This window comes from Trichechus manatus, unplaced genomic scaffold, assembly GCF_000243295.1.
Source record: "Trichechus manatus latirostris isolate Lorelei unplaced genomic scaffold, TriManLat1.0 scaffold00061, whole genome shotgun sequence".
Lineage (NCBI taxonomy): Eukaryota > Metazoa > Chordata > Mammalia > Sirenia > Trichechidae > Trichechus > Trichechus manatus.
Genome location: NW_004443997.1, coordinates 12,404,213 through 12,429,141, shown reverse-complemented (window position 1 = coordinate 12,429,141; position 24,929 = coordinate 12,404,213). Strand labels below are relative to the sequence as shown.

The following is a 24,929-nucleotide window of genomic DNA, read 5'->3' as shown; positions in this document are numbered from 1 at the left end:
GACCCCCATATGTGTCAGAGTAGAACTGTGCTCCGTAGGGTTTTCGGTGGTTGATTTTTTTGAAAGTAGATCTCCAGGCCTTTCTTCTGAGGCGCCTCTGGGTGGACTAGAACCACCAACCTTTCAGTCAGCAGCAGAGCTCGTTAACCATTTGCACCAGCCAGACTAGGTGCTAATCTCGTATTCTGGGGACGTGCTGCCCTAGAGGCGTTTTGCTTGGTCTTGTTTTGTTCTTTGGAGCTAGGCGCGGGAGGTCAAGGAGTTGTTGAGGTCTGGGGAGGGACCGGGAAGTGGAAGCCAGCCGCCTACAGCCGCTGGAAAGAAACGAAACTGAAACCGGGAAAGAAGGCCCGCGGGTACTCCGGCAGGAAAACGAAACCCGAGACACGCAAGCCAATGGGAGCCTCGCACTCCGGGCCCGGGGAGCGAGGGTGGGGAGCCGCCTCTGCTCACACCGCGGGAGACCATGGACGTGTATAGCACCCCTGCTGCCGCGCTGGATAAATTGGTGGCTCGCAGCCTACAGCTGCCGCCGGAGTTCGTGGGGGCGGCGCGGCGCGCCCTGGGTACCTTGGCCGCCACCCTGAGAGAGCGCGGGGGGCGCTCCGGAGCCGCCGGCCCGGAGCCACGGGTGCTGAAAATTGTCAAGGTGAGGCGCCCGGGCAGGTGGGGTCACGGTGGGGTGGGAGCGACCTCAGAGTGTTCTTTTGTAAGTGGGTGCGATCGTCGGACGACACGGCGAGACTGAAGATTGGACGGGCGGCAGGGTTGGCCTTATCAGCTTTATCCTCGTTTCTTTCATTCATTTCCTTAGCGAACATTTATATAACCCACTATGTGTTAGTGTTCTAAATGCCGTGAAAATATACTGCTCACATTTAATCATTTAATGCTCACAACAGCCCTGCGAAGTAACCCCCACTTGACAGACGGGGAAACTGAGGCACAGAATAGAAGTGAGTTGTCCAAGCTGGTAAGAAAGTAGTTGAGCCAGGGATTTATTATGGAGCAAATGTGGCAAAGGGCTGCTGCAAAATACTCTTCGTTTGTGTACGTTTGAGAACTTTCATAATAAAAACCACCTTTAAGTAAATTAACTTAGAGAGCCTGACTCCCTGGGTTCAAATCCTGGCCCTGCCTCTGCTGGCTGAGGGGTCTTAAGCAAGTGACAACCTCCCTGTTCTTTTGTTTCTGCTTTTTGTAAAGTGAGTGCAGTAATAGTACCTTCCTCCTAGTGTTGTTTGGAAGGTTAAATGAGATGATTGTGTGTAAAATGCCTGTTGTTGTCGGGTGCCGTAGAGCCCACTCCGACTCAGCAGTGACCCTACAGGACAGACTAGAACTTCCTCATAGGGTTTTCTAGGCTGTCATCTTTATGGGAGCAAATTGCCCGGTCTTTCTCCCATGAAGCCACCGCGTGGGTTCAAACCACCAACCTTTTAGTTAGCAGCCGAGCACTTAACCGGTGCACCACCAGGGTTCCTTGTAAAATGCGTAACTCATAAGAGATGCTCAAACCCTTTAGAAAACAAACCCATTGCCGTCGAGTCAATTCGGACTCATAGCGACCTTGTAGGACAGACTAGAACTGCCCCATAAGGTTTCCAGGGAGCGACTGGTGGGTTCGAACTGCCAGCCTTTTGGTTAGCAGCCAAATGCTTACCCACTGTGCCACCGGGCCTCAAGAGGTGCTCAGCCAATAATATTTCTCTGTGTCCTGCCCTGTACCCCCTTTTTCAGTGAGTCCCCTGGTGGCAAAGTGATTAAGCGTTCAGCTGCTAGCCAAAAAGTCAGCAGTTTGAATCCACCAGCCGCTCCTCAGAAACCCTATGGGGCAGTTCTGTTCTGTCCTATAGGGTCACGATGAGTCGGAATTGACTCGTCAGCGATGGGTTTGTTTGTTTGTTTGTTGAATGTAAACCCCTAGAGGTAAAGGGACTAGCACAGCCACTGGGGTAATTAGGAGTCCCAGTTTGAGGGGAGTGTTTTCCTGAAGGGCTCGATCCTGGCTCTTGCTGTTTACTGGCTGTGTGACTCACTTCACCGCTCTGAGCCTCGCTGCCCGTATGTGGAACCATATGTAACCACGTCAGGGTTGTTGTGTGTTTGGAAGTGAGATTTCACATGTCAGACATGTGTAAAGTGAGTCTCCAACAATATGAGTCTCCTTCCCAAATCTTCAGGCTGGAAGCTTTGCAGCAAGATACTCTACTCAGAAAGGCCTCAGAAATCCAGCGAATCATACATTGTTTTATACTGATTCCAGGCAAAGGTCACAAACGTGTTCTGCAAACCAGAATTTGTTTCACCTACAGTTTTAATTTTGTTAGTTAGTTGCCAACATATAAAAATCATGGATTTACACATAGACATTGCTTCTTTTAAAAACTCAGATGCGGCCAGCATTCTCGCATAGTTTCAATTGTCTGCAGCTGTGTTGCCACAGTCCCCACCCAGCCAACTTGCCTCACCCAAGTTGCCTGCCAGCCTACACAGGCCCCAGAACTGGAGAGTGCAGAATTCTGAGTGATTTTTCTCTTCACAGGGAGGCTCCTTTGGCCGGGGCACGGCTCTGAGGGGCGGCTGTGATTCTGAACTTGTTGTCTTCCTGAACTGCTTCAAGAGCTATGAGGACCAAGGGCCCCGCCGTGCAGAGATCCTCAATGAGATGAGGGCACAGCTGGAATCCTGGTGGATGGACCCCATCCCTGGCCTGAACCTTGAATTTCCTGAGCGGGACACATCTAGCGTGCTGCAGTTCCGACTTGTGTCTGAGGACCTTGAAAACCGGATGGATGTTAGTCTGGTGCCCGCCTTTGATGCCCTGGGTGAGAGGTGCTGCGCCCATGTTGGGGTGAGGGAGGGGGCAGTATCACCCTGGGATTCCTGGGAGTGAAACAGGGCTTCCATTTTTGACCCTGCCGTGGACTTGCTGTGTGACTTGGGCAAGCCTCTACCCCTCTCTGGGCCTTTAAACATATTGGGTGTGGACCAGACAGAGGCCTGAAAGACCTAGTTCCTCCTGGATCTGTGGTACTGTTGTCTGGACACTTGGCCCTCTCCCAAGCATCTTGGGAGAATGTCCTTCAGCCACTGCCTGGAGCAGTCCGCCCAAGCCTTCCACAAACATCCCAAAGGCAGACGCAAAGGGGTATGTGCCCAGCAGCAGGGGCCTGGGGACAAAGCCAAAGTTCTGCAGAATCTTGTGTTTCATTTTGAAAATGTTAATGTGATTTTTGCATTCTCCATGATAAACCCATGCTTGATTTAAAATTAAAAGGTACCTCAGTGCTCCCATCTGTAAAATGGGGATAATAATAGTCTGCCTTATAGAGTGGTTGGGAGAATTAAATGTGTTACTGTATGGAATGAACTTAGAACAGGGCTTAGCACGTAATAAATATTTGCTATTATTATTCCTATTATTATTACTAATGTCTCTGTTATAATTTACCCTGGTATTCCAGGGAATAGCTATCTTGATTTTATCCTGGGTTGTGATGTCCTGGCACACAGCCCACACTCCACCACGCCTAGTATACCAGCTGTCTGCATGCACAATATTAGCCATAAAAAACCAGTAGCCGTGGAGTCGACTCTGACTCCTAGCGACCCCCTGTATGTCAGAGTAGAACTGTGCTCCATAGACTTTTCAATGGCTGAGTTTTCAAAAGTAGATCGCCAGGACTTTCTTCAAAGCACCTCTGGGTAGACTCGAACCACCAATCTTAAGGTTAGCAGCTGAGCATGTCAACCATTTACACCACCCAGGGACTCCATTAATAACTACGACTTACTAAATGCTTGACTATTTCAAGCACTTGATGTGGATCATCTCATTACTCCTCACAATAAGCCTATGAGGTCTGTACTGTTTTATCTTCCATTTTACCAATGAATGGGGAAACTGAGGCACAGGGATGTACAGTTAGTCACCAGAGGCACACCGTAAGTGGGACAGCGACTAGCAAATTACAGAGAGTGTTTGCTTTCCCCAAGCCGTGCCCTTGGGAAGTGGAAGAAAGGGCACACATACTGTAAAGTCAGATGGCTCTGAGTTTGAATCCTGCCTCTGTTGCTTGCCAGCTGTGTAATCTTGGGCAAAGCACTGAATTTCTCTGTGCCTCAGTTTCCTGAGCTATAAAATGGGGTGAAGAATTTTACTTTCCTTATATGGTGGTGATAGGGATGCGGTGCGGGGGAGTCATGTAAAGCTTTCAGCACAATGCCAGCGTGCAGTAAACGCTCAAGAAATCTTAGCGATCACTGCTAAGGAATCAGGACCCCTTGCGTCATGTTTCTGTTTCACCATTTTCCCGGGTTTCCACTCCCCATGGCACCAGGGAGTATGGCTAATTAATTAAAAGAGTGCACAGTGGTGTTTAGGAGCCCTAGTGGTACAGTGGTTAAAGCAATCTGCTGCTAATCAAAAGGTCAGCGGTTCGAACCCACCAGCCACTCGAGGCAGAAATATGTGACAGTCTGCTTCCATAAAGATTTACAGCCTTGGAAACCCTATGGGACAGTTCTACTCTGTTCTGTATGGTCGCTTTAAGTTGGAACTGACTCCACGGCAGTGGGTTTGGTTTAGTCTGACAGTGGTGTTTCAGTATTGCCTGAGGGAGTAACCGAAAGGTGGGAAGTTTGAGTCGTCCACCCAGAGGCACCTCGGAAGAAAGGCCTGGTGATCTGCTTCCAAAGAATCAGCCACTGAAAACCCTGTGGAACACAGTTCTCCTCTGACGCATATGGGGTCACCAGGAGTCAGAGTCGACTTGATGGCAGCTGGTTACTGGAGGGAGGAACGAATTGCCAGGTATAGGTATTTCTGACTTAGCTGGAAGCGTCCTCCCTGTTTAAACATGTGACTGCTCTTCCTCAGGCCCCACCCACTGGAGGCTGCTTAGCTATTTGGGAGGAGACTCCCTTCTAGTCTGGAGCACAACCCTTCCTCCTTGTCCCCTCCTGAGACGCTCAGGGGAAACTGAGGCACAGTCCTCCAAGCCCCAGCTCCACCACTTTGTTGGATTCTCCCCTCCAAATTCCTCCCACTCTCTCCCAGTGCCACAAGCTGGGCTCAGTGCCAACACTGCCCTCTACACCCACAGGACAGCTCAGCTCTGGTGTGAAACCCAAGCCCCAGGTCTATTCCACCCTCGTCAACAGTGGCTGCCAGGGGGGCGAGCATGCTGCCTGCTTTGCACAGCTGCAGAGGGACTTCGTGAACACTCGCCCAGCCAAAGTGAAGAACCTGATCCTGCTGGTGAAGCACTGGTACCACCAGGTGAGGACATTTGTGAGGGTCCTTGCTCCAGGCATATGACTGAATCTGTGCTTTCAAGATAGTGAGAATCTTTTCATATGTTTAGTGGCTATTCATGTTTCTTTTTCTAGGAATCGTCTGTTATATCCTTTGTCCATTATTTTCTGTTGGGCTGGCTGTCTTCTTGTTGTTGATTTCTTGGGGCTCTTTATATATTCTGGGCACTAATTCTTAGTCAATATAATGCAAATGTGTTCTCCCAGTCTGTAGCTTGTACTTTCACTTTGTTTATGGGTCTTTTGTCATAGTAAATATTTGAATTTTAATGTAATCAGATGTATTAATCTTTTTCTTGAATGATTTGTGCTTTGTGTGTCTTGTTTAAGAAATCTTTCCCTATCCCATCTTTCTAAAATTATTGTCCTAAATGTTTTTCTCCAAAAAGCTTTAAGTTTTGCTTTGTATGTTTAGGGTTTTGGCGTAACTGGAATATTCTGTACGTGGTCTGAGTTGATCTGAAGTTTGCATGCCCCTGCCCCAGCATGCTTCCATGCTTGTTGACAGACTCTTGTGTACTGGGAGAGGGGTACCCAGCCAGTGCCTAGGGTTGGAGAAGGAAGCCCCCTAAAATCTTGGGGCACATGGCCTGGTCTTTCTTTTGGACTCATTCATCATAAAGCAGGTCTGAGTATGAAGAAATCCTGGATTCCAATTCTGATTCAGCCATGACGTGCTGTGTGACCCCAAGCAAGTTCCTACCCTTCTCTGGGCCTCTGTTTCCTCCACTGTGTATAAGGTTGTATACAGATCTCTAAGTCTTTCCCAGCTAAATAGGGCTCTCCAGGGACAAGAAATGCTAATAGCCTGGTACTTATTAAAAGGTCAGACTCTGGATCCAGCCTGCCTGGGGACAAATTCCGGCTCTACCACTTACGTGCTGTGTGACCTTGAGCAAGTTAACATCACCCCTGTACCTCAGTTTCCTCATCTGTAAAGGAGTGGTTTGCTGGCTGGAGGTATATATTTAAGTGCCAGCTTTTTTTTTTTTAAATAATACCTCTGAGGTCAGGTATTGTGCTAGGCATTGGGGGTGTGGCAAAGAGGCCCCCCAAAATAAGACGGCTGAGTTATCTAGTGCTGCTATAACAGAAATACCACAAGCGGATGGCTTCAGCAAAGAGAAATTTATTCTCTCATCGTCTAGGAAGCTAGAAGTCCGAATTCAGGGTGCCAGCTTCAGGGGAAGTCTTTCTTTCTCTGTTGGCTCTGGGGAAAGGTCCTTGTCATCAGTCTTCCCCGGTCGAGGAACTTCTCAGTGCAAGGACCCCCAGTCCAAAGGATGCGCTGTTCTCCTGGCTCTTGTTTTCTTGGTGGTATGAGGTCCCCATGTCTCTCTGCTCACTTCTCTCTTTTATATCTCAAAAGAGATTGATTTAAGACACAGCCTAATGTTGTAGATTGAGTTCTGCCTCATTAACATAACTGCCTCTAATCCTGCCTCAACATCATAGAGATAGGATTTACAACACACAGGAAAATCACATCAGATGGCAGAACGGTAGATAGTCACACAATACTGGGAATCATGGCCTAGCCAAGTTGACACAGATTTTTAGGCGACACAATTCAGTCCATGACAGCTGACAAAGGTGACAGAAATGACCTTAGGAGAAAGTACCCTGAAATCTGATATCTGGGGTGGGTGGGGGGTCATGTCAGAGTCAAGCTGGGCCATGAGCGATCAGGAGGGGTTGGCCAAGTTAAGGGGAGATGAAAGGTGTTCTAGGCGGAGGGAACAGCACATGAGAAGACCTGGAGGTGGGAGAGAACTTGGGGACCGGTGAGCAGTATGATAGGAACGGACGTGACTTGGAGTGTGGGCTGGCGAGGTGGGCAGAGGTCAGGCGGCGCAGCACTTTGCAGGTTAGTTGAGAAATCACTCCGAGGGCAATGGGGAGCCATGGATGGTGCTTTATACGCAGGGGAAGGCGAAGTGATGTGGTCCTATGTGTGTCTGCTTTGGCGGACAGTGGATGGGAGGGACCCAGACTGAGGACCACGAGGAGGCCAGGGCAGTTGTCCAGATGAGAGGCTGACGGCTAGACTGAGATAGATCAGAGGGTGGGAAGACATGGACAGATGGGGCACTCGTGAGCCAGCCATTTGGGTGAAGCCCCAGCAGGGAGGACAAGAGAGAGGGGCCAGGCTGCTCCAGGAACAGGCTCGGAGCGTAGCTGCTTGTCCCAGGCTGGGACTGTGGGTCCCCACCCGGAGACTGCCATACCCAGGGAAGTTCCGCAGAGAGCTTGCTCTGGTCCTTCCCCTTCGTCCTCTGAGCCCCTCCGCTCGCCCATTTACAGGTGTGCCTGCAGGAGGCAGGGAGGGGGGCGCTGCCCCCAGTCTACGCCCTGGAGCTGCTGTGCATCTTCGCCTGGGAGCAGGGCTGCCAGAAGGATGCCTTCAGCCTGGCCCAAGGCCTCCAGACCGTCCTGGGCCTGATCCGCCAGTACCAGCACCTGTGTATTTTCTGGACCATCAACTATGGCTTCGAGGACCCTGCAGTCGGGTGGTTCTTACGGGGCCAGCTCAAGAGACCCAGGTATGTCCTCACCCTCCCCATCATCCGCTCCCCTGCAGCTGAGCCATGGGGAGATAATTAACCACCGTGAAATAGGTCATATTGACTCAGGGCTCGGTTGGGGTCAACTCGAAACACTACACTTGCATTTTCTAAATCAGTGGTTCCAGGCTCAGATGCACGTTTGAACCACCCAGGGAGTTCTGAGTCCCTGTGTGGTGCAGAGAGTTCACGCCAACTGAAAAGTTCACCCAGAGGCACCTCGGAAGAAAGGCCTGGCAATCTAGTTCGGAAAGATCAACCTGTGGAGCACAGTGCTACTCGGACACACACAGGGTCATCATGAGACGGAATCAACTTGACAGTAGCTGGTACTAGAGGGAGTTTTCAAAAATTATACCAATACTCCATGACTACAGTATAACATTAAGAAAGAAAGCACCAAACCCGTTGCTGTCAATTCCGACTCATAGCCACCCTACAGGACAGAGTAGAACTGCCCCATAGGGTTTCCAAGGCGCGGCTGGCAGATTAGAACTGCTGACCTTTTGGTTAGCAGCCGAGCTCTTCACCACTGCGCCACCAGGGCTCTACAGTATAATATACACATCTTAAATGCACATTTTGATGATTTTCTCTGAAGTCAAACACACCTATGAAACCACCACCCAGATCAAGGTAGAGTATTTCCAGCCCCTCAGAAGCGTCCCTTGTGCCCCTCCCAGGACCCCCCAAAATTAACCCTGACTTCTGCCATTATAGTTTTGCCTGTTTTAAAACTTCACTTAAATGGAATCATACAGCACTTACTCTTCCGTGTGTGGCTTTGCTATCTCAACGCGAAGTCTTTATATGATTCATCCATATTGCTGTGTGCAGCTGTGGTTCTTTTTTGCTGCTGTATAGCTTTCCATTGTGCGTGTTAATTATAATATAGTTTCCATTCTATTGATGATGAACATTTGGGTTGTTTCCAGTTTGGGGCTTGTCAAAGAGAAAAATGAATAACAGACACCTTACTTTTTAAGGTTCTTCTTACCCACAAAACCAAATGTTAACCATAAAACAATTCCTGACCCAAAATTAATCTGGCCGGTGGTTTTGGTTTTTTTTTGTTGTTGCTGTTTTTTAACCCAAAATTGTGAATCTTTTCTTTCCTCAAGGAAGCCAGGCGTACTTAATTTAAATTTCAAGAGGTATCAGGGCTGTAGGTGGGTGGAGGGCCAGAGACTACCTTGTGACCTGATGTCAGTGGATCTCAGTAAAAGTGGGAGGGCAGGGTTCAGTCGTGTTAAGATTAGCCGTTGGTTGAATCTTCTATTGTTCTCCCTCCTCTTGTCTTTATAAGCGTCATTGTAACTAGCCTACTTTGAGCCATTTGCTTTTTTCCCTTGGAATCAGAATGGTTTCTCTATATGCGTATAGAATAACTGCTCAGAATAAGCCCTACGTTTCAGTATCTTTGAGTTTTGATTTCTTTCTAACAGGCTAGGTGGCACAGTGGTTAAGAGCTATGGCAGGCTATGGCTGCCAACCAAAAGGTCGGCGGTTCGAATCCGCCAGGCGCTCCTTGGAAACCCTATGGGGCAGTTCTACTCTGTCCTGTAGGGTCACTATGAGTCGGAATCGACTCAACGGCAATGGGTTTGGTTTGACTTTTTTGCAAATAAGGCTGTTAGAAACGGTCTTGAGCATGTTTTTAGTGCATATGCTTATCTGTGGGATGTGTATCTGGGATTGAAATTGCTGGCTCATAGGATGTAAATCAGAATCCCCAGGGCGACCCTGGTTTCTTGTGACTTTAATGTGCAACCAGAGTTGAGGGATAGTGCTCCAATTTCGTCTCTGCAACACCCCATCCAAGCAAGCACTGTTGTTACCCCATTTTGCAGATGAGGAAACTGAGGCTCAGAGAGACTGAGTCATCTGCTCCAGGTCACACAGCTGGAAAGTAGCAGAGTTGGGGTTGGAACCAGGTCCGCTTGACTCCAGAGCCCCTGTTCTCGACCATCTTGCTAACCAGAACTTTCTTATCGCAGGCCTGTGATCCTAGATCCAGCAGACCCAACGTGGGACGTAGGGAATGGGAAAGCCTGGCGGTGGGACGTGCTGGCCCGAGAGGCAGGGTCCCACTCTGACCACCGGTGTTTCCTGCAGGCGCCTGGGAGCCCTGTGCAGCCCTGGGAGGGGCCGGTGAGTGAGGGGTCCCCAGGACTCTTGGATGTTACGCCTAATTTTGTAACCAGTGTTTCCGAAGCATCTGCTGTGTGCCACAGGCCATGTGGGTGAAGAGTACAGAGTTGAAAAAGTGGAGGTAGCGGCATGTAAAACAATCTAACTGACAGTCAGCTTGGATGAAGGAAGGCGTTTTTTCTGCATAGTTATTGTCTGCTGACCAAGCTGTGTCCACCCATAGGGGGCGCCGTTTGTAACTTATTCCCCAAGAAAGGCAACTGTTTCCTATGCACAAAGGTGCCATGAGGGCTAGCAGTGGCCCTACCACTTCCTTTCTCTGGGTCTCAGTCGCTCTGGCTGTACGATGGGCTGGTGAGAGGAAGCGTTGGTCAGAAGTAGAAACCTCTGCCACTGGGTAAAGCAGCTCCTTCCACAACTTCCAGGGCCTTCCACGTGCCGGGTGCTCGGATTTGGGCCACCCCATCCAGCAAGACCCTGACCAGAGGACCCCCGCAGACAGCGGGAGCCTCAGTGCCGTGCGCCCCAGAGCAGGGTGTGAGCAGCCGTCGTACCCAGCTCCCAGCCCCTCGGAGACAACCAGCAACGCCCTCTCTATGCCAGGGACGGTCTCGAATCTGTCTCAGATCCCCCCCAAGGAGCTGGACCGCTTCATCCACGACCAACTGAAGCCGAGCCCCCAGTTCCAGGAGCAGGTAAACAGGGCGATTGAAAGCATCTTGCGCTGCCTCCGTGAGAACTGTGTCCACAAGGCCTCGAGAGTCAGCAAGGTGAGTGGGGCAGGTGAGGACACTGGGAAACCACAGTGGGGAGCAGAGGGTGTCCCAGCAACAGAGCTGAGGGTGGGCAGGGGGCCAGATTGCCAGGGAGGGGTGGTTTGCTGGATGGAGGTCTGTATGTTAGTGCCAGCTTTTTAAAACAAAAAAGGTACAGTTTTTGATTGTTTTTTATTTGTGGTAAAAGTATATATAACAAAACATTTGCCAATTCTTGGAATCCAGAATCTCTGGAACCGTCGAGGCTGGATGAACCCCCGAAATGATTGCCCTGAGATAGTCTCCAAACCTTAAACCAGAGATAGCCCCGGTAACCTTCTTTAAACCAAACAATAGATTAGCTTAATTAGTAAAGAAATGTTTCCCTTGAGCACAGTGCTCTTCTAAAGAACTATGTTATTGTTGTTAGGTGACATTGAGTCAGTTCCGAGTCATAGAGACCCCACGCACAACAGAACGAAACACTGCCCCATCCTGCGCCATCCTCACAATCCTTGCTATGTTTGAGCCCATCGTTGCAGCCACTGTGTCAGTCCATCTCATTGAGGGTCTTCCTCTTTTTCGCTGACCCTCTACTTTACCAAGCATGATGTCCTTCTCCAGGGACTGGCCCCTCCTAATAACATGTCCAAAATACGTGAGGCAAAGTCTTGTCATCCTTGCTTCTAAGGAGCATTCTGGCTGTACTTCTCCCAAGACAGAGTTGTTTGTTCTTCTGGCCATCCGTGGTATATTCAGTCTTCTTCCCCAACAACATAATTCAAATACATCAATTCTTCAAAGAACTATCTGTGTGGGATCAGATTGTCAACAGCAACTCGAACTGTTAGATAGGAAGCTTGGGGGGCAGTGAGTTTATGTTAATGAGAGAGGAACAGTTTGGAAAAAGAAGGTGGGAAGGGTTGCACAACTTGAATCTGATCAGTCACTGAATTGCACATGTGGAAATTGTTGAAGCAGCGTATGCTTTGCTGCCTGTGTTCTCAACAGCAATTTAAAACACACGCACACGTTTGTCAGTTCCACAGTTTTTACATGTATCATTCAGTGCCATTGATTACATTCTTCATGGTGTACAACCATCCTCACCATGCTTTTCCCAATTTTTCCATCACCGTTAACAGAAACTCAGTGCCCCTTAAGCAATGCCTCCTCCTTTTCTCTCCGTCTCACCCCTGGGAACCACTAATAGGCTTTAGTCTCTATACGTTTGCCTGTTCTAGGTATTTTACGAGAAGGAAATCATGCAATGTTTGTCCTTTTGTGACTGACTCATTTCACTCAGCATAATGTTTTCAACGTTCTTTATGGCGTAGCGTACATCAGGACGTCATTTCTCTTTATGGCTGATATTCCACTGTGTGCAGGTAGCACATTTTGTTTATTAAATGATTCCTTTTTTTTTTTTTTTTCCAAACCACTATTGCAATAATCAGAGCTCTGGTGGCACAGTGGTTAGGAGTTCGGCTGCTAACCAAAATGTCGGCAGTTCGAATCTACCGGCCACTCCTTGGAAACCCTACGGGGCAGTTAGTTGTACTGTGTCCTGTAGGGTTGCTGTGAGTCGGAACCCGCTCAACAGCAGCAGGTTTGGCTTGGTGGTTTTTACTGCAATAATCAGATCACTTCCCTTCTCAGCTCAAAATGGTTTCACAGAGCACCATAGCCTCAGGCCTATAGGATCTGGCCTGCTATCTCCAACGTTCACTTAGTCTGCTTGCGCCACACTGGCCTCCTGGCTGTTCTTTGAACTCACAGGCACTCCCCCGTCAAGGCCTTTGCACTGGCTGTTTTCTCCTTCTGGAATGCTCTGGCCCCCATCCACTTGGCTCCCCCTCACCTCCTTCAAGTCTTTGATCCAATGTCCCCTTCTCGCAGAGGCCCACCCTCTCAACTTAAAGTCGCTGCCTCCGCTCCCACGCCGAGCCCTTACTCTCTGTTCACCTCCTCACTTAGCACTTAGCACTTTCTCAGGAACTGTTACTCTTGGGGAGCCCTGCTGATGCAGTGGTTAAAGTGTTTGGTTGCTAACCAAAAGGTCAGTGGTTCGAACCCACCAGCTGCTCCATGGGAGAAAGATGTGGCAGTCTGCTTCCATAAAGATTACAGCCTTGGAAACTCCATGGGGCAATTCTACTCTGTCCTATTGAGTAGGTATGAGTCCGAATCAACTGGATGGCAGTGGGTTTGGTGTTTTGGTTTTTTTATTGTTGGCTGACTGTCTCCCTCTGCTGGAATATAGGTTCCATGAGAACAGGTATCTGTGTCTGTTTTACCACTGCCGTTGAGTCAATTCCGACTCCTAGCAACACTGTAGGACAGAGTAGAACTGCCCCATAGGGCTTCCAAGGCTGTAATCTTTATGGAAGCAGACTGCCACATCTTTCCCCCACTGAGCAGCTGGTAGGTTTGAACCGCCAGCCTTTTGGTTAGCAACCGAGCACTCAACCACTGCACCACGAGGGCTCCCACTCACATATCCTGGTACATGTATGTGCTCCATGAATATTTGTTGAATGGATGAATGAATCAATCAAAAAAGCCAATAGAGCACATCTGCAGGCCCCATTTGGACCAGACGTCTCCATTTGCAGCCTGTGGTCCAGATGTGCAGTTAGTAAGTGCCAGAGATATTGGGCTACGATGTTTGGTCATTGCCCCCACTCCACCCGCTCCAGTTACCTGTTGCTGCGAGTTGGTGTGATGTTACCCAGGCTTCATGGGTCAGAAGGCAGGCACAGGCAGACGTCATCTGGCTCCCTGCTAGGCTTCTAAAGGTCGGAGGTCAGAGGGCTCCTGCAGTCTGCCTCTGTCCTGGTGCTCCCAGACCCAGTGGCAGGCAGAGAGCAGTTTCAGGGGTGCAGATGGGGTAGAGCTGGTGGGGTCGTAGTCTGACTCTTGGGGTCGGAGAGGGTCACCTGTCTGCGCTGTGCTTCCCTCTGCAGGGGGGCTCTTTTGGCCGGGGCACAGCCCTAAGGGGTGGCTGTGATGTCCAACTCGTCATCTTCCTCAACGGCTTCAAGGACTACCAGGACCAGGGGGCCCGCCGTGCAGAGATCCTTGATGACATGCGGGCCCTGCTGGAATTGTGGTGCCAGGACCCAGTCCCCAGCTTGAGCCTCAAGTTTCCTCAACAGAGCGAGCCTGGGACCCTACAGTTCCGGCTGATGTCCACGGCCCTGGAAAGCTGGGTGGACGTTAGCCTGCTGCCTGTCTTCGATGCCGTAGGTGAGAGCCTAGCCTGTGCTTTGGAGACTGAGGGGGACCAGGGCGCCAGGGAACATCCAACAGAGGGGCCTGCCATCCTCCCTATGATTCTAATTTCCCCCGCATCACCAAGCATTGCAAACTACTTTGAGATACTCAGTCATGATCATTACATATTATAATTGTTTAGTGCTTTTATTTTTACAAAGCTTTTAATCATGAAATGTTTCTAGTATACAGAAAACTACAGACATCCGTGTGTGCCAATTAAAATTTAAAACAAATTTTAACAAAAATCTACTTGGGCTTTTTAAAAAAAAAAAAACATATTAGAATTTCCTTCCTTATTTGTGGGGGCTTACTTTGTAGTTCCTTTTGGAGTGAATCTTAGCTTAGTTATTGTCAATCTTAATAAATGCAATTAAGGCTATAAATTTCCCTCAAGGTACTACTTTAGCGTCATGGCACAGGTTTTGTTATGTTTAATTTTTATTATCTCTCAGGTCTAACTATTTTGTACTTTTAGTTGGACATTATGATTTATTCTTTGACCCATGAGTATTTGGAAGTGAGTTTCCAAATGAACGTGCTGAGTTTTTGTTCCTCCGTTTGCTTTAGGCATTTGGTATCTTTTCAAAATGTAGTCAGAGAATGTAGCTTATGTGGAATTTGTTGAGACTTCCTAGGTTGCCTGTGACTGAAAAAAATGCATTGTTAAATGCAGGTGTTTATATAGTAGGTCCTTCAGATCTAACTTACTGTTTATTTTGCTCAGGCCTATATTTCTTGCAAATTTTTTGCTTGTTTAATCTATTAATTTCTGAGTGGGATATCTTAAAATCTGCTGCTCTGAATGTAGATTTGTCAATCTTGCCTTATAATTTTGGCAAGTTTGCTTTTAATATTTTTAAGCTGTGTTATTAGGAACATATAAGTACATAACATATATCTGTTGGGTTGTTCCTTTTATAATTATGTAATAATCCTCTTTATTCCTGAAAATTCTATTTGTCTTAAAGCCTTTTGTCTGGTGTTAATAGGACTGCAGTACTCTTCAAGTAGAGTTGTACACTCACAGTGTTTCAAACTTCCACAGGGAAGCTCAGCTCCGGCATCAAACCAAAGCCCCAGGTCTACTCCACTCTCCTCAACAGCAGCTGCCAGGGAGGCGAGCATGCGGCCTGTTTCACAGAGCTGCGCAGGAGCTTTGTGAACACTCGCCCAGCCAAGCTGAAAAACCTGATCCTGCTGGTGAAGCACTGGTACCACCGGGTGAGTCCTCAGGTACACTGTAGCCCCCCACCAGGAAGCAGCTACTGTTATGGCAGCTGCCTCAGCCAATCAGCTCTTCCCTTACGCAGATACCTCTCCTCCTTCACTTCTTATTGGCCATCCCAAGTGGAAGGACCACCTGCTCCATCCTCCATTTCCTGCCCAGACCAGGGAGCCACTGACTGAGAGAAAGTGTTCTCTCCATCAAGTCCAAAGTTCACATTTCTTGTGGCTGGGGTTCACCGTCCCTCTCTAGCCCATGTTTCCCCTCTCTCCTCACACTACCAAGGTGCTTTCCCTGTTCTTTCCTACCTCCAAGCCTTCGCTTATGCTGTTCCCCCAGTCACCATCTTCTTTGCAAGTTATGCTAAATCTTTCAGAGCTCCTTTCCTAAGCACGTCTCTGGATGCCCATTCACATCCATGAACTCATTTGTTCAGTGCACATCTCTTGAGCACCCTCTATTGCTACCGCTTGTGAGGGATGCTGGGATACCAAGATTAATGTATCACAGCCCCACTCAAGTCTGTACAACCACCTCAGACACTCCTTCAGGGGAGACTCCAGGCAAGTCCCAAGTTCTGGTCTGAGCTGTTTAGTCTCACTGTGTGACCTTGGACAAGTCACACTTCTCTTTGGACCTTGACTTACCCACCTGTGAAATGAGAGGGGTGAGCCCGGTTGTCTTAGTCATCTAGTGCTGCTGTAACAGAAATACCACAAGTGGATGGCTTTAACAAAGAGAAATTTATTCTCTCATGGTCTAAGAGGCTAGAAGTCTGAATTCAGGGCGTCAGCTCCAGGGGAAGGCTTTCTTTATCGGCTCTGGATGAAGGTCTGTGTCGTAAATCTTCCTTCGTCTAGGAGCTTCTTTGCACAGGAACCTCAGGTCCAAAGGACATGCTCTACTCCTGGCCCTGCTTTCTTGACGGTGTGAGGTTCCCGTGTCTCTCAGCTCGCTTCTCTCTTTTATATCTCAAAAGAGATTGGCTTAAGACACTATGTAATCTTGTAGCTCTCATTAGTAAAACTGCCACTAATCCATCTCATTACCTCATAGTGATAGAATTTACGACACATGGGGAAATTACGTCAGATGACAAAATGGTAGACAATCATGTAATACTGGGAATCATGACCTCAACAAGTTGATAGAAATTTGGGGGGGCCACAATTCAATCCATGACACCAGCCATCCCCAAGGTTCTATTCTTTCTGTGGGTCTACCTTTAATATCCCCCCTCCCTTCCTGAAGTGTTTAGGGCCATAGTCAGCACACAGTAGGTGCTCATACCCAGTATTCTTTGGTTGACCTTGGGTGACATAGGTTGCAGCTCAGAACAGAGGCGGACGGCCAGCCTCTGCTTCTCTGCCCCCAGCCTATGCACTGGAGCTCCTGACCATCTTCGCCTGGGAGCAGGGCTGCGGGTACGAGGGTTTCAGCATGGCCCAAGGCCTCCGGACTGTCCTGGGGCTTGTCCAGCAGCACCGGCAGCTCTGTGTCTACTGGACAGTCAACTACGGCCTGGAGGACCCAGCTCTCAGAAAGTACCTACTTGGCCAGCTCCAGAAACCCAGGTGCTGACCCACTGCCCATCCTGCGTCCTTCTCATACCCAACCCTCACCCTGAAAGTCGTTGTATCTGGGAGGGGTCTCCTTCTATACTCCTTGCTGAGCCCCAAAGGAAACTAGGGCCAGTTTTGTTAGTACAATAAAAGAGCATTTCTGAAATTTTGGGGGGGGGTGGGCATTGATGTCCCCCAAAGCAGAGCATCTCTGAAAACCTGGGGCATGAGGTTTAGGCCTGGAAGCCTAAGTGGGAATTCCTATCCTCTTGACCCTGGAATGGCTGGGACTGTGGAACAGATTCCAAGCCCACCTACCCAATCAGCCTGCCTGACCAAACAGAAACAGGCCAGAATGATGCTGGGTCTTACCTTCTAGGACCAGGCCCTCTCCAGGGCAAAAATAGTAAGAGAGCCCTCTCTAGACAGCTGCTGAATGTGCCTCTAAGGCCCGCTGGTAACAAAGCCCATTGAATGTCCCGGCCTCTGGCATCTTTGATGTGGTGAAACCCATGTAAAATTGTGCGCTACGGATAAATAAGTAAACACAATTAAGCCCTTGCGTACCGTGCTGACTAGTAAATCCACCCGTTTCCCACGAACCCCCTCTTGAGCCCTCCTCATTATAAGATCATCCCTGAGCGTAAGAAGCCCCAATGCAGAGCGTCTGTTGCAGATAGCAGCAAACCAGCCACTGAGAGTCATTCCCCACCAACACACCCATATGTGTGACTTTATCCATCACTTTTCAAATCGAGCACTCAAAACACAAAAGGCAATCTGTTTATCAGTTGAAATGGACAAAGAACACTGCCCAAACCCGTCCTAATTTCTTCCCGCAGGGGGGTGTGGCTGGCAGCGATTCAGCGTGAGGAGTCCTCCAGGTCATGAACTGGTTGTGTGGGGCGCCTCCCCTACTCTCAGTAACGGGAACAGTGTAGTTAACCCATGTTGAGTATTGCCCTGTGTCAGATATTGTCCTAAGTTGTTTGTATGTATTAACTTAATCTTCATTTAAAAAAAAAAATCCCATTGCCACTGAGTGGATTCTGACTCCTAGCGACCCTGTCAGACAGAGTAAAACTGCCCCGTAGGGTTTCCAGGGCAGAAGCATATTGCCAGCGGTCTTTCAGTTAACAGCTAAGTGCTTAACCACCACGCCACCAGGGCTCCTTACCTAATCGTCATAAAACCCATTGCCGTTGAGTGGATTCCAACTCACAGTGACCCTACAGGACAGAGTAGAACTGCCCCATAGGGTTTCCAAGGAGCAGCTGGTGGATTTGAACTGCCAACCTTTTGGTTAGCAGCTGAGCTCTTAACCACTGTGCCTCCAGGGCTCCTTACCTAATCTTCATAATGACTCAAATTTATTATTATGCCCATTTTACACATGAGGAGAGTGAGGCACTGTGGCTCTGTAACTTGCCCAGGGGCATAGCTAAGATTTCCGGAGGCAGTTAGCCCCAGAGCCCATGCTCCAACCCAATACGATATATGGCTCTTTTGGGGGGATGATCGTCCATCCCCACCCTTACCCCCACTATCATTCAAAACAGAGCTTGGCCCACCTTCCCAGAGCAGGGGACTCACTTCTCTCTGGTGGAGGCCCACTCAGAGGTGAGACATTTTTATGGAAGAAATTAAAAAATCCTATATAGGCCTCCATAGGAGTCCACACACTTGCCTTGTTGGGGTAGAATGTAAGGGCTGAGAGCCCAGACTCTGGAGCCCGACAGCCTGAGTTCAAATCCCAGCTCTGCTACTTTCTTGCTGTGTGACCTCAAGCAGGTGACTTTCCCTCTCTGAGCCTGTAGAACTGGAATAGTTATAATTGTCCTGACCTCAGAGGGCTGATGAAAGGATTAGGTGATTTGACACTCAAAAGAACTTAAAGAACAGGCCTGGTTTAGTAAAAGCTCTAGAAGCCGTGGCTATTACTCTGTGCACAAGCCTCGGGGCCATATTTTAGTCTGATTGGATAAGCCATCTCCTCCTCACCTTCCAGCAGGTTCTGCAGTCAGCAAGCCCCCCGCCCCCCACACACACACACGCACACACGCACACACGCACACACCTACATGCACAAACCGATAGCTTCCTGACTAAGGGCCCTGCTTGCTGAAGATGGGCTGACCCTGAGGTCCTGACACTCTTCTTCCCCCTCATCCCAACCTCCACACCCATTCCCAGACCCTCTCACCCACCTGCTCCTTCAGTGATTCACACCTTTCCCACCCGCCTGCCCACCCATTCTGCCCCCAGACCCCTAATCCTGGACCCTACAGACCCCACCTGGAACGTGGGCCAGGGCGATTGGGAGCTATTGGCCCAGGAAGCGGCAGCTCTGGAAAAGCAGGCCTGTTTTGTGAATGGAGACGGGACGTCTGTGCTGCCCTGGGACGTGATGGTAAGAGGCGGAGTTCTGGGGCGGTAGACGCTGTTGGTGCCCTGTCCCCTTTACCTGCCCATGCACCCATCCCCAGCTGCTGTGAGCGGTGGCTGCTCACAGCTCACAGCTGCCCCTTCCCTGAAGATGCCCTCCACAGGTTGTTACACCCCAGTTGGTGCCCGAGTGACCAGACCCTTTGCCGTCAAGTCAATTCTGACTCATAGCGACCCTACAGGACAGACTAGAACTGCCCCATAGGGTTTCCTAGGCTGTATCTTTACAGGAGCAGATCACTAGGTCTTTTCTCCCGTGGAACCCCTGATGGATTTGAACTGCCCACCTTTTGGTTAGCAGCTGAGTGCTTAACCGCTGCGCCATCCGGGCTCCTTGCCTGAATGACATGGAAACACGAAAGGCCCACCCTTGACTCACTTTGTCCTACCGACTCTGGGATGCAATTCACCCTCCAGAGCTCCCCATGGGATCAGGCCAAAGCCCGTCTCCAGCTGAGACCCATCTGCTTAGCTCCTCTCCCTGCCTTCTCCTGCTCTCCACGCTCCCCTGCTCTCAACAGCACACCCCCAGTTAATCACGTGCCCAGGAGTCCTTGTCTCAGGCCCTGCTTCTAAGGAACCTGACCAAAGACCTGAGCCATTTGCAGCTCCAGAAGGGATCGGTCTTCACCACACCCGCTGCTTTGCAGAGGGATCTCACTACTCACACCAATCCATTGAGACCTGGGCCTCATTACTGCCCCCATTTAGAGATAGGAAAACTGAGGCTATGTGTTGGTGGTGGAACCAGAACTTGAACTCAGGTCCCTCTGATGCTGCTTCAAGGACCTGCCAACCTGCTGAGAAGGAAGAGAGGAGGCGGGAGGCAGCAGAGCCTTGTCCCCGTAGGACATCCGGGGTCAGGCCTGGGGTGATCCCGGGGAGTCCTGTCTCGAGCCCCGGGATTCTCTCTGCAGCCCGCCCTGCTTTACCAGACCCCAGCTGGGGACCTAGACAAGTTCATCAGTGAGTTTCTCCAGCCCACTCGCGAGTTCCTGGACCAGGTGAGCAAGGCCGTCGATACCATCTGCTCGTTCCTGAGGGAGAACTGCTTCCGGAACTCTCCCATCAAAGTGCTCAAGGTGGTCAAGGTGGGTGTTATGGATTGGATTGTGTCCCCTCAAAATATGTGTTGTAAATCCTAACCTCTGTAGTGGTTAGGAGCCCTGGTGGCACAGTGGTTAAAGCCATCCACTGCTAACCAAAAGGTCAGCCATTGGAAGCCATCAGCGGCTCCGTGGGAGAAAGATGAGGCAGTCTGCTTCCACAGAGATTTACAGCCTTGGAAACTCTATGGGGTCACTATGAGTCGGAATCGATTCGATGGCAGTGGGTTTGGAGCCCGGTGGCACAGGGGTTAAGGGCTCAGCTGCTATCCAAAAGTCGGCAGTTCGAATCTACCAGCCGCTTTTTGGAAACTCTTATGGGGCAGTTCTGCTGTGTCCTGTAGGATTGCTGTGAGTCAGAATCAATTCAGTGGCAACGCGTTTGGTTTTGGTATAGTGGTTATAGTCCTATTTGGGAGTGGGTTTTCTTTGTTACGTCAGTGAGACAGTATTAGTGTAGGGTATGTCTTAAGTCAATCTCTTTTGAGATATAAAAGAGTTAATTGAGCAAGCAACCAGGCCAGCAAGCAGAGATGGGGAAGATAAATGCCAGGCCACATGAAGATCACCAAAGAGCCAAAGAACAGACACTGAAACGAGACAAGGACTTCCCTCAAAGCTAACAGATAAGAGAAAGCCTTTCCCTAGAGCCTGTGCCCTGAATTTGGACTTCCAGCCTCCTAAACTGTGAGAAAATAAATTTCTGTTTATTAAAGCCACCTGCTCGTGGTATATCTGTTATAGCAGCACTAGATAACTATGACGGGGTCTGCAGAGAACTGTGGGCAAGGAGGGTCCTGCAGGCTGGTGGTCTCTCCAGGGCCGGGGCCAAGCAGGTGATATTACCCCCATATTAAAAGATATAAGGCAGAGAGTTTGGGTGATTTGCCCAAGGTCACACAGCAGGCCCATAATCCAGAGTGCAAAGCCCACAGGCTCTGGCAGGAGGACGTCAAAGGTTAAGCCACCCGCCATGTCTCCCCAGGGCGGCTCTTCAGCCAAAGGCACGGGTCTGCGAGGCCGCTCGGACGCCGACCTGGTGGTCTTTCTCAGCTGCTTCACACAGTTCACTGAGCAGGGGAACAAGCGGGCTGAGATCATCTCAGAGATCCGAACCCAGCTGGAGGCGTGCCAGCGGGAACTGCAGTTTAAGGTGAAGTTCGAGGTCTCCAAGTGGGAGAACCCCCGTGTGCTGAGCTTCTCGCTGACGTCCCTGACGACACCGGACCAGAGCATGGACTTTGACGTGCTGCCAGCCTTCGACGCCCTAGGTGAGAGGCCCAGGCACCAGGAAGGGAAAGAGCAGAGACAGGGCGGCCCCATCTGTTCACATAGGCAGTATAGATGTGTACGTTTATCACAACTTTCCTGCAGATGGCACCGAAGCGTCTCGAGAAAAGAGCACTTTTTTCTAATTCACACAGAGGTATTATATAGGTGACTGCTGGCCTTGAGCTGAGTTCCAGTCCCAGCAATTCCATTAGCATGCTGGGTGACTTTGAACTGGCTTCCCTCACTCTGAGCCCCAGTGTCTTCGTCTGACAATGTGGAGACTGAAGTATCTCAGCACATCCCCAGCTTTGGGTATTTGTGTACCTCCACCCTGCCCTAGATATAGCCAGTCATTTCATTCATTTAGTCAGTCACATGCAGCTACTATGTGTCTGATACTCTTCTAGGCACCACGGGTAAAGGCCTGAACCAAACAGATGCAAATCTGTTTGTATTTATTCAGGCCTGAGTTTGTACAGGAAAGTTGGAAAATTCTCTGCGTCTGAATCTGTTTGATTCCTGAGTTTTGGTGAGCAAGTAGCAAGAGAGGAATTCATCCAAACATTTATCAGAGTCTGTTCAGTTGCTGAGAGTTTGGATGTTAAAGAATGCCTTTAAGTGCAGCGAAACCAGAAAAGTGACATCAACTTCTCCCCACATACAATTCTGCTACCTGCAGGAGGCCTTAATCCTGAAGCCTGCTCTCCGTTTGTTAGAGCAAGAGCTAGAGGTGTTAAAGACGTGTTAGCTCCAAACTGAGACTGTCTTCATGATGGGTGATGAGGTGGGTTGAGAGGGGATGGAAAAGGGAATAAGATTCTTAACAAGGATTTAATGTTGGGTCATGCCACATCTGTGTTCCACCTTTAAACACCCTGCAGCCTCCCTGTGGATCTAGACCACGCTTAGGGAAATGCTCATGAAGGAGAATGGAAAAGTCCTGTCTAAGTCAGCCCCACTGGGACTCTGGGAAATGGAGTAATGGCGACTTTCTCCCCATCTCCAGGCCAGCTGGGCTCTGGTGGCCGGCCCAGCCCTCAAGTCTACGTGGACCTCATCCACAGCTACAACAATGCGGGCGAGTACTCCACCTGCTTCACGGAACTACAGCGGGACTTCATCATCTCCCGCCCCACCAAGCTGAAGAGCCTGATCCGGCTGGTGAAGCACTGGTACCGACAGGTTCGCCACAGGGCCGGGGCCACGCACTGCCGCCCCTGGGATCTAACTTTGGTGGCCAGGCCCCTTGGGTGGTGGAGCAGAAAGAGGGTTATCCATTTCCTAGCTGTGGGACCTTGGTTTTCTCAGAGCATTGGGGGTGACGTAACTATGTCCCAGGATTTGATGGGATAAAGCATGGCAAGGCATCTGGCACATGTAGGTGCTCAATAAAAGTTTGAGGATGGGTGTTCCAACTCTGGAAAGGTCTGTCCCGCACCTCATCTTTGCCAAGATGGACTGACACCTCTTCTTTCTCCTCTTCTCCCAGTGTAACAAGATGCCTAAGGGCAAAGGCTCCCTGCCCCCGCAGCACGGGCTGGAACTCCTGACAGTGTACGCCTGGGAGCAGGGCGGGCAGGAGTCCCAGTTCAACATGGCTGAGGGCTTCCGCACCGTCCTAGAGCTGGTCAGCCAGTACCACCAGCTCTGTGTCTACTGGACCGTCAACTACGACACTGAGGACAAGACCATCAGAGACTTCCTGAAACGGCAGCTGCAGAAGCCCAGGTTCAGACTCACCCCAGTGTCCCGGGGTCCCAGGCCCGGGGTCACTCACTATCACCCCAGAGCAGGCCGGAGGGTCTTCTGTCTAGAACTCAGTTCCTTTCTAGACATGATATCCTTAGCACCTGAGGACAGGCAGCCAGCTTCCTAGTCACCTGTAAATAGGGCTGCCAGATAAAATGCAAGACCCCAAGTGAAATTCGAATTTCAGATAAGCAAAGAATAATTTTTAGCGTAAGTTGTCCCGTGCAATATCTGGGACATACTTATGCTAAAAAAAAGTATTCGTTGTCTATTTGAAACTGAAATTTAACCAGGCATCCTGTATTTGTAGTTGTTAAATCTGGCAACCCTACCTGTGAATCCACCAGGTAACATAAGCATGTAGGGATTTTGCCTACCTCTGAAATGGGTAGACAGACACAGCAGAGGCCTTCACAAGCTCACGATGCCTCTCCAGTCAGTGGGTAGTAACTACTTACAGGGTGAGAAAGACTCTGAGGTTGTGATTCGGCTCAGCTAGGAAGAGTAGTCTAGTCAGTTAGTGACGTCTGCTATAGACGCAGGAAGGGAAAGTGGTGGAGACAGCGCTCTGATTGATTAATAACGCCTGCTTTACATGCAGTAAGTGGTGGCATGAGCACTGTGATTGATTAGTGAAGCCTGCCCTGGACACAGAAAGAAGAGGCCCACGTGCAGTTTGTTTTCTATAGCTGCCCGCAGGTTTGTGCCTCAAGCATGGCGGAGGCTCTGAGCCCTGCCCCTGTCCCCTGCAGAGTGTTGGGTGAGGGAGGAGCATGGCACAACCAATCCCACAAGTGGATACTAGATGTTGCCGGGAATGAGACTGACCCTGGATGGCAATTGCAGGCCCATCATCCTGGATCCAGCTGACCCGACAGGCAACCTGGGCCACAGTGCCCGCTGGGATCTGCTGGCCAACGAAGCCACAGCCTGCATGTCTGCCCTGTGCTGCATGGGCAGGGACGGCACCCCCATCCAGCCCTGGCCAGTGAAGGTGAGCAGCCTGCAAAGAGGAAGAACGTACCCTTTGTGGGAGGGAGGGGGCAGTGTAGGCAGGGGAGGGGCCTGGCTCCACGCAGAGGGACAGGGATAGTCATGGCTCCAGTGTGCCCTGTGCTCTATTTCCTGTCTACCCATGTTGTCCCAGCTTCTCCAGGAAGGATAGGGGTAACCAAAGTCTTCTGTACTCCCCCTAGGTTGCTGTGTGAAGTCCAGGAAATCAGTGGTCATACTGGATGGACAGATAGACACCAGCCTCGATGTGGGGAGACTGAGGGTTGCCTGCCAGATGAGCTTCTGTGTGTGTGTGGGTGTGTGCGCATGTGTAGCTATGTGTGCACGTGGGAGGGTGTGTGCATTTCTGTATGTGTGTGCATGTGCACCCTTGTGTGCGTGAGTGGGTGTGTGTGTGGGGGTGCATGTGTGTGCATGAGTGGGGATGTGCACTTGTGGGTGGTTGAGTGTTCCAGTGAATTTCCTCTCCTCCCCAGTCCAGCCCCCCA

At 50.0% G+C, this 24,929-nt stretch overlaps 1 protein-coding gene across 1 annotated transcript; it reads left to right on the top strand.

Moving 5' to 3' along the window:
- Positions 1-466: 466 nt before the first annotated feature.
- OAS3 (2'-5'-oligoadenylate synthetase 3) lies at positions 467-24,713 on the top strand. The gene is made up of 16 exons (XM_023733784.1): positions 467-649; positions 2,546-2,828; positions 5,109-5,284; positions 7,624-7,862; positions 9,881-10,034; positions 10,460-10,804; positions 13,756-14,038; positions 15,114-15,289; positions 16,617-16,867; positions 19,121-19,265; positions 20,218-20,391; positions 21,392-21,677; positions 22,685-22,860; positions 23,168-23,406; positions 24,274-24,421; positions 24,624-24,713. Exons 1-16 carry the CDS (start codon positions 467-469, stop codon positions 24,633-24,635), a joined length of 3,270 nt encoding a protein of 1,089 aa, XP_023589552.1. The 3' UTR covers positions 24,636-24,713.
- Positions 24,714-24,929: the final 216 nt, after the last annotated feature.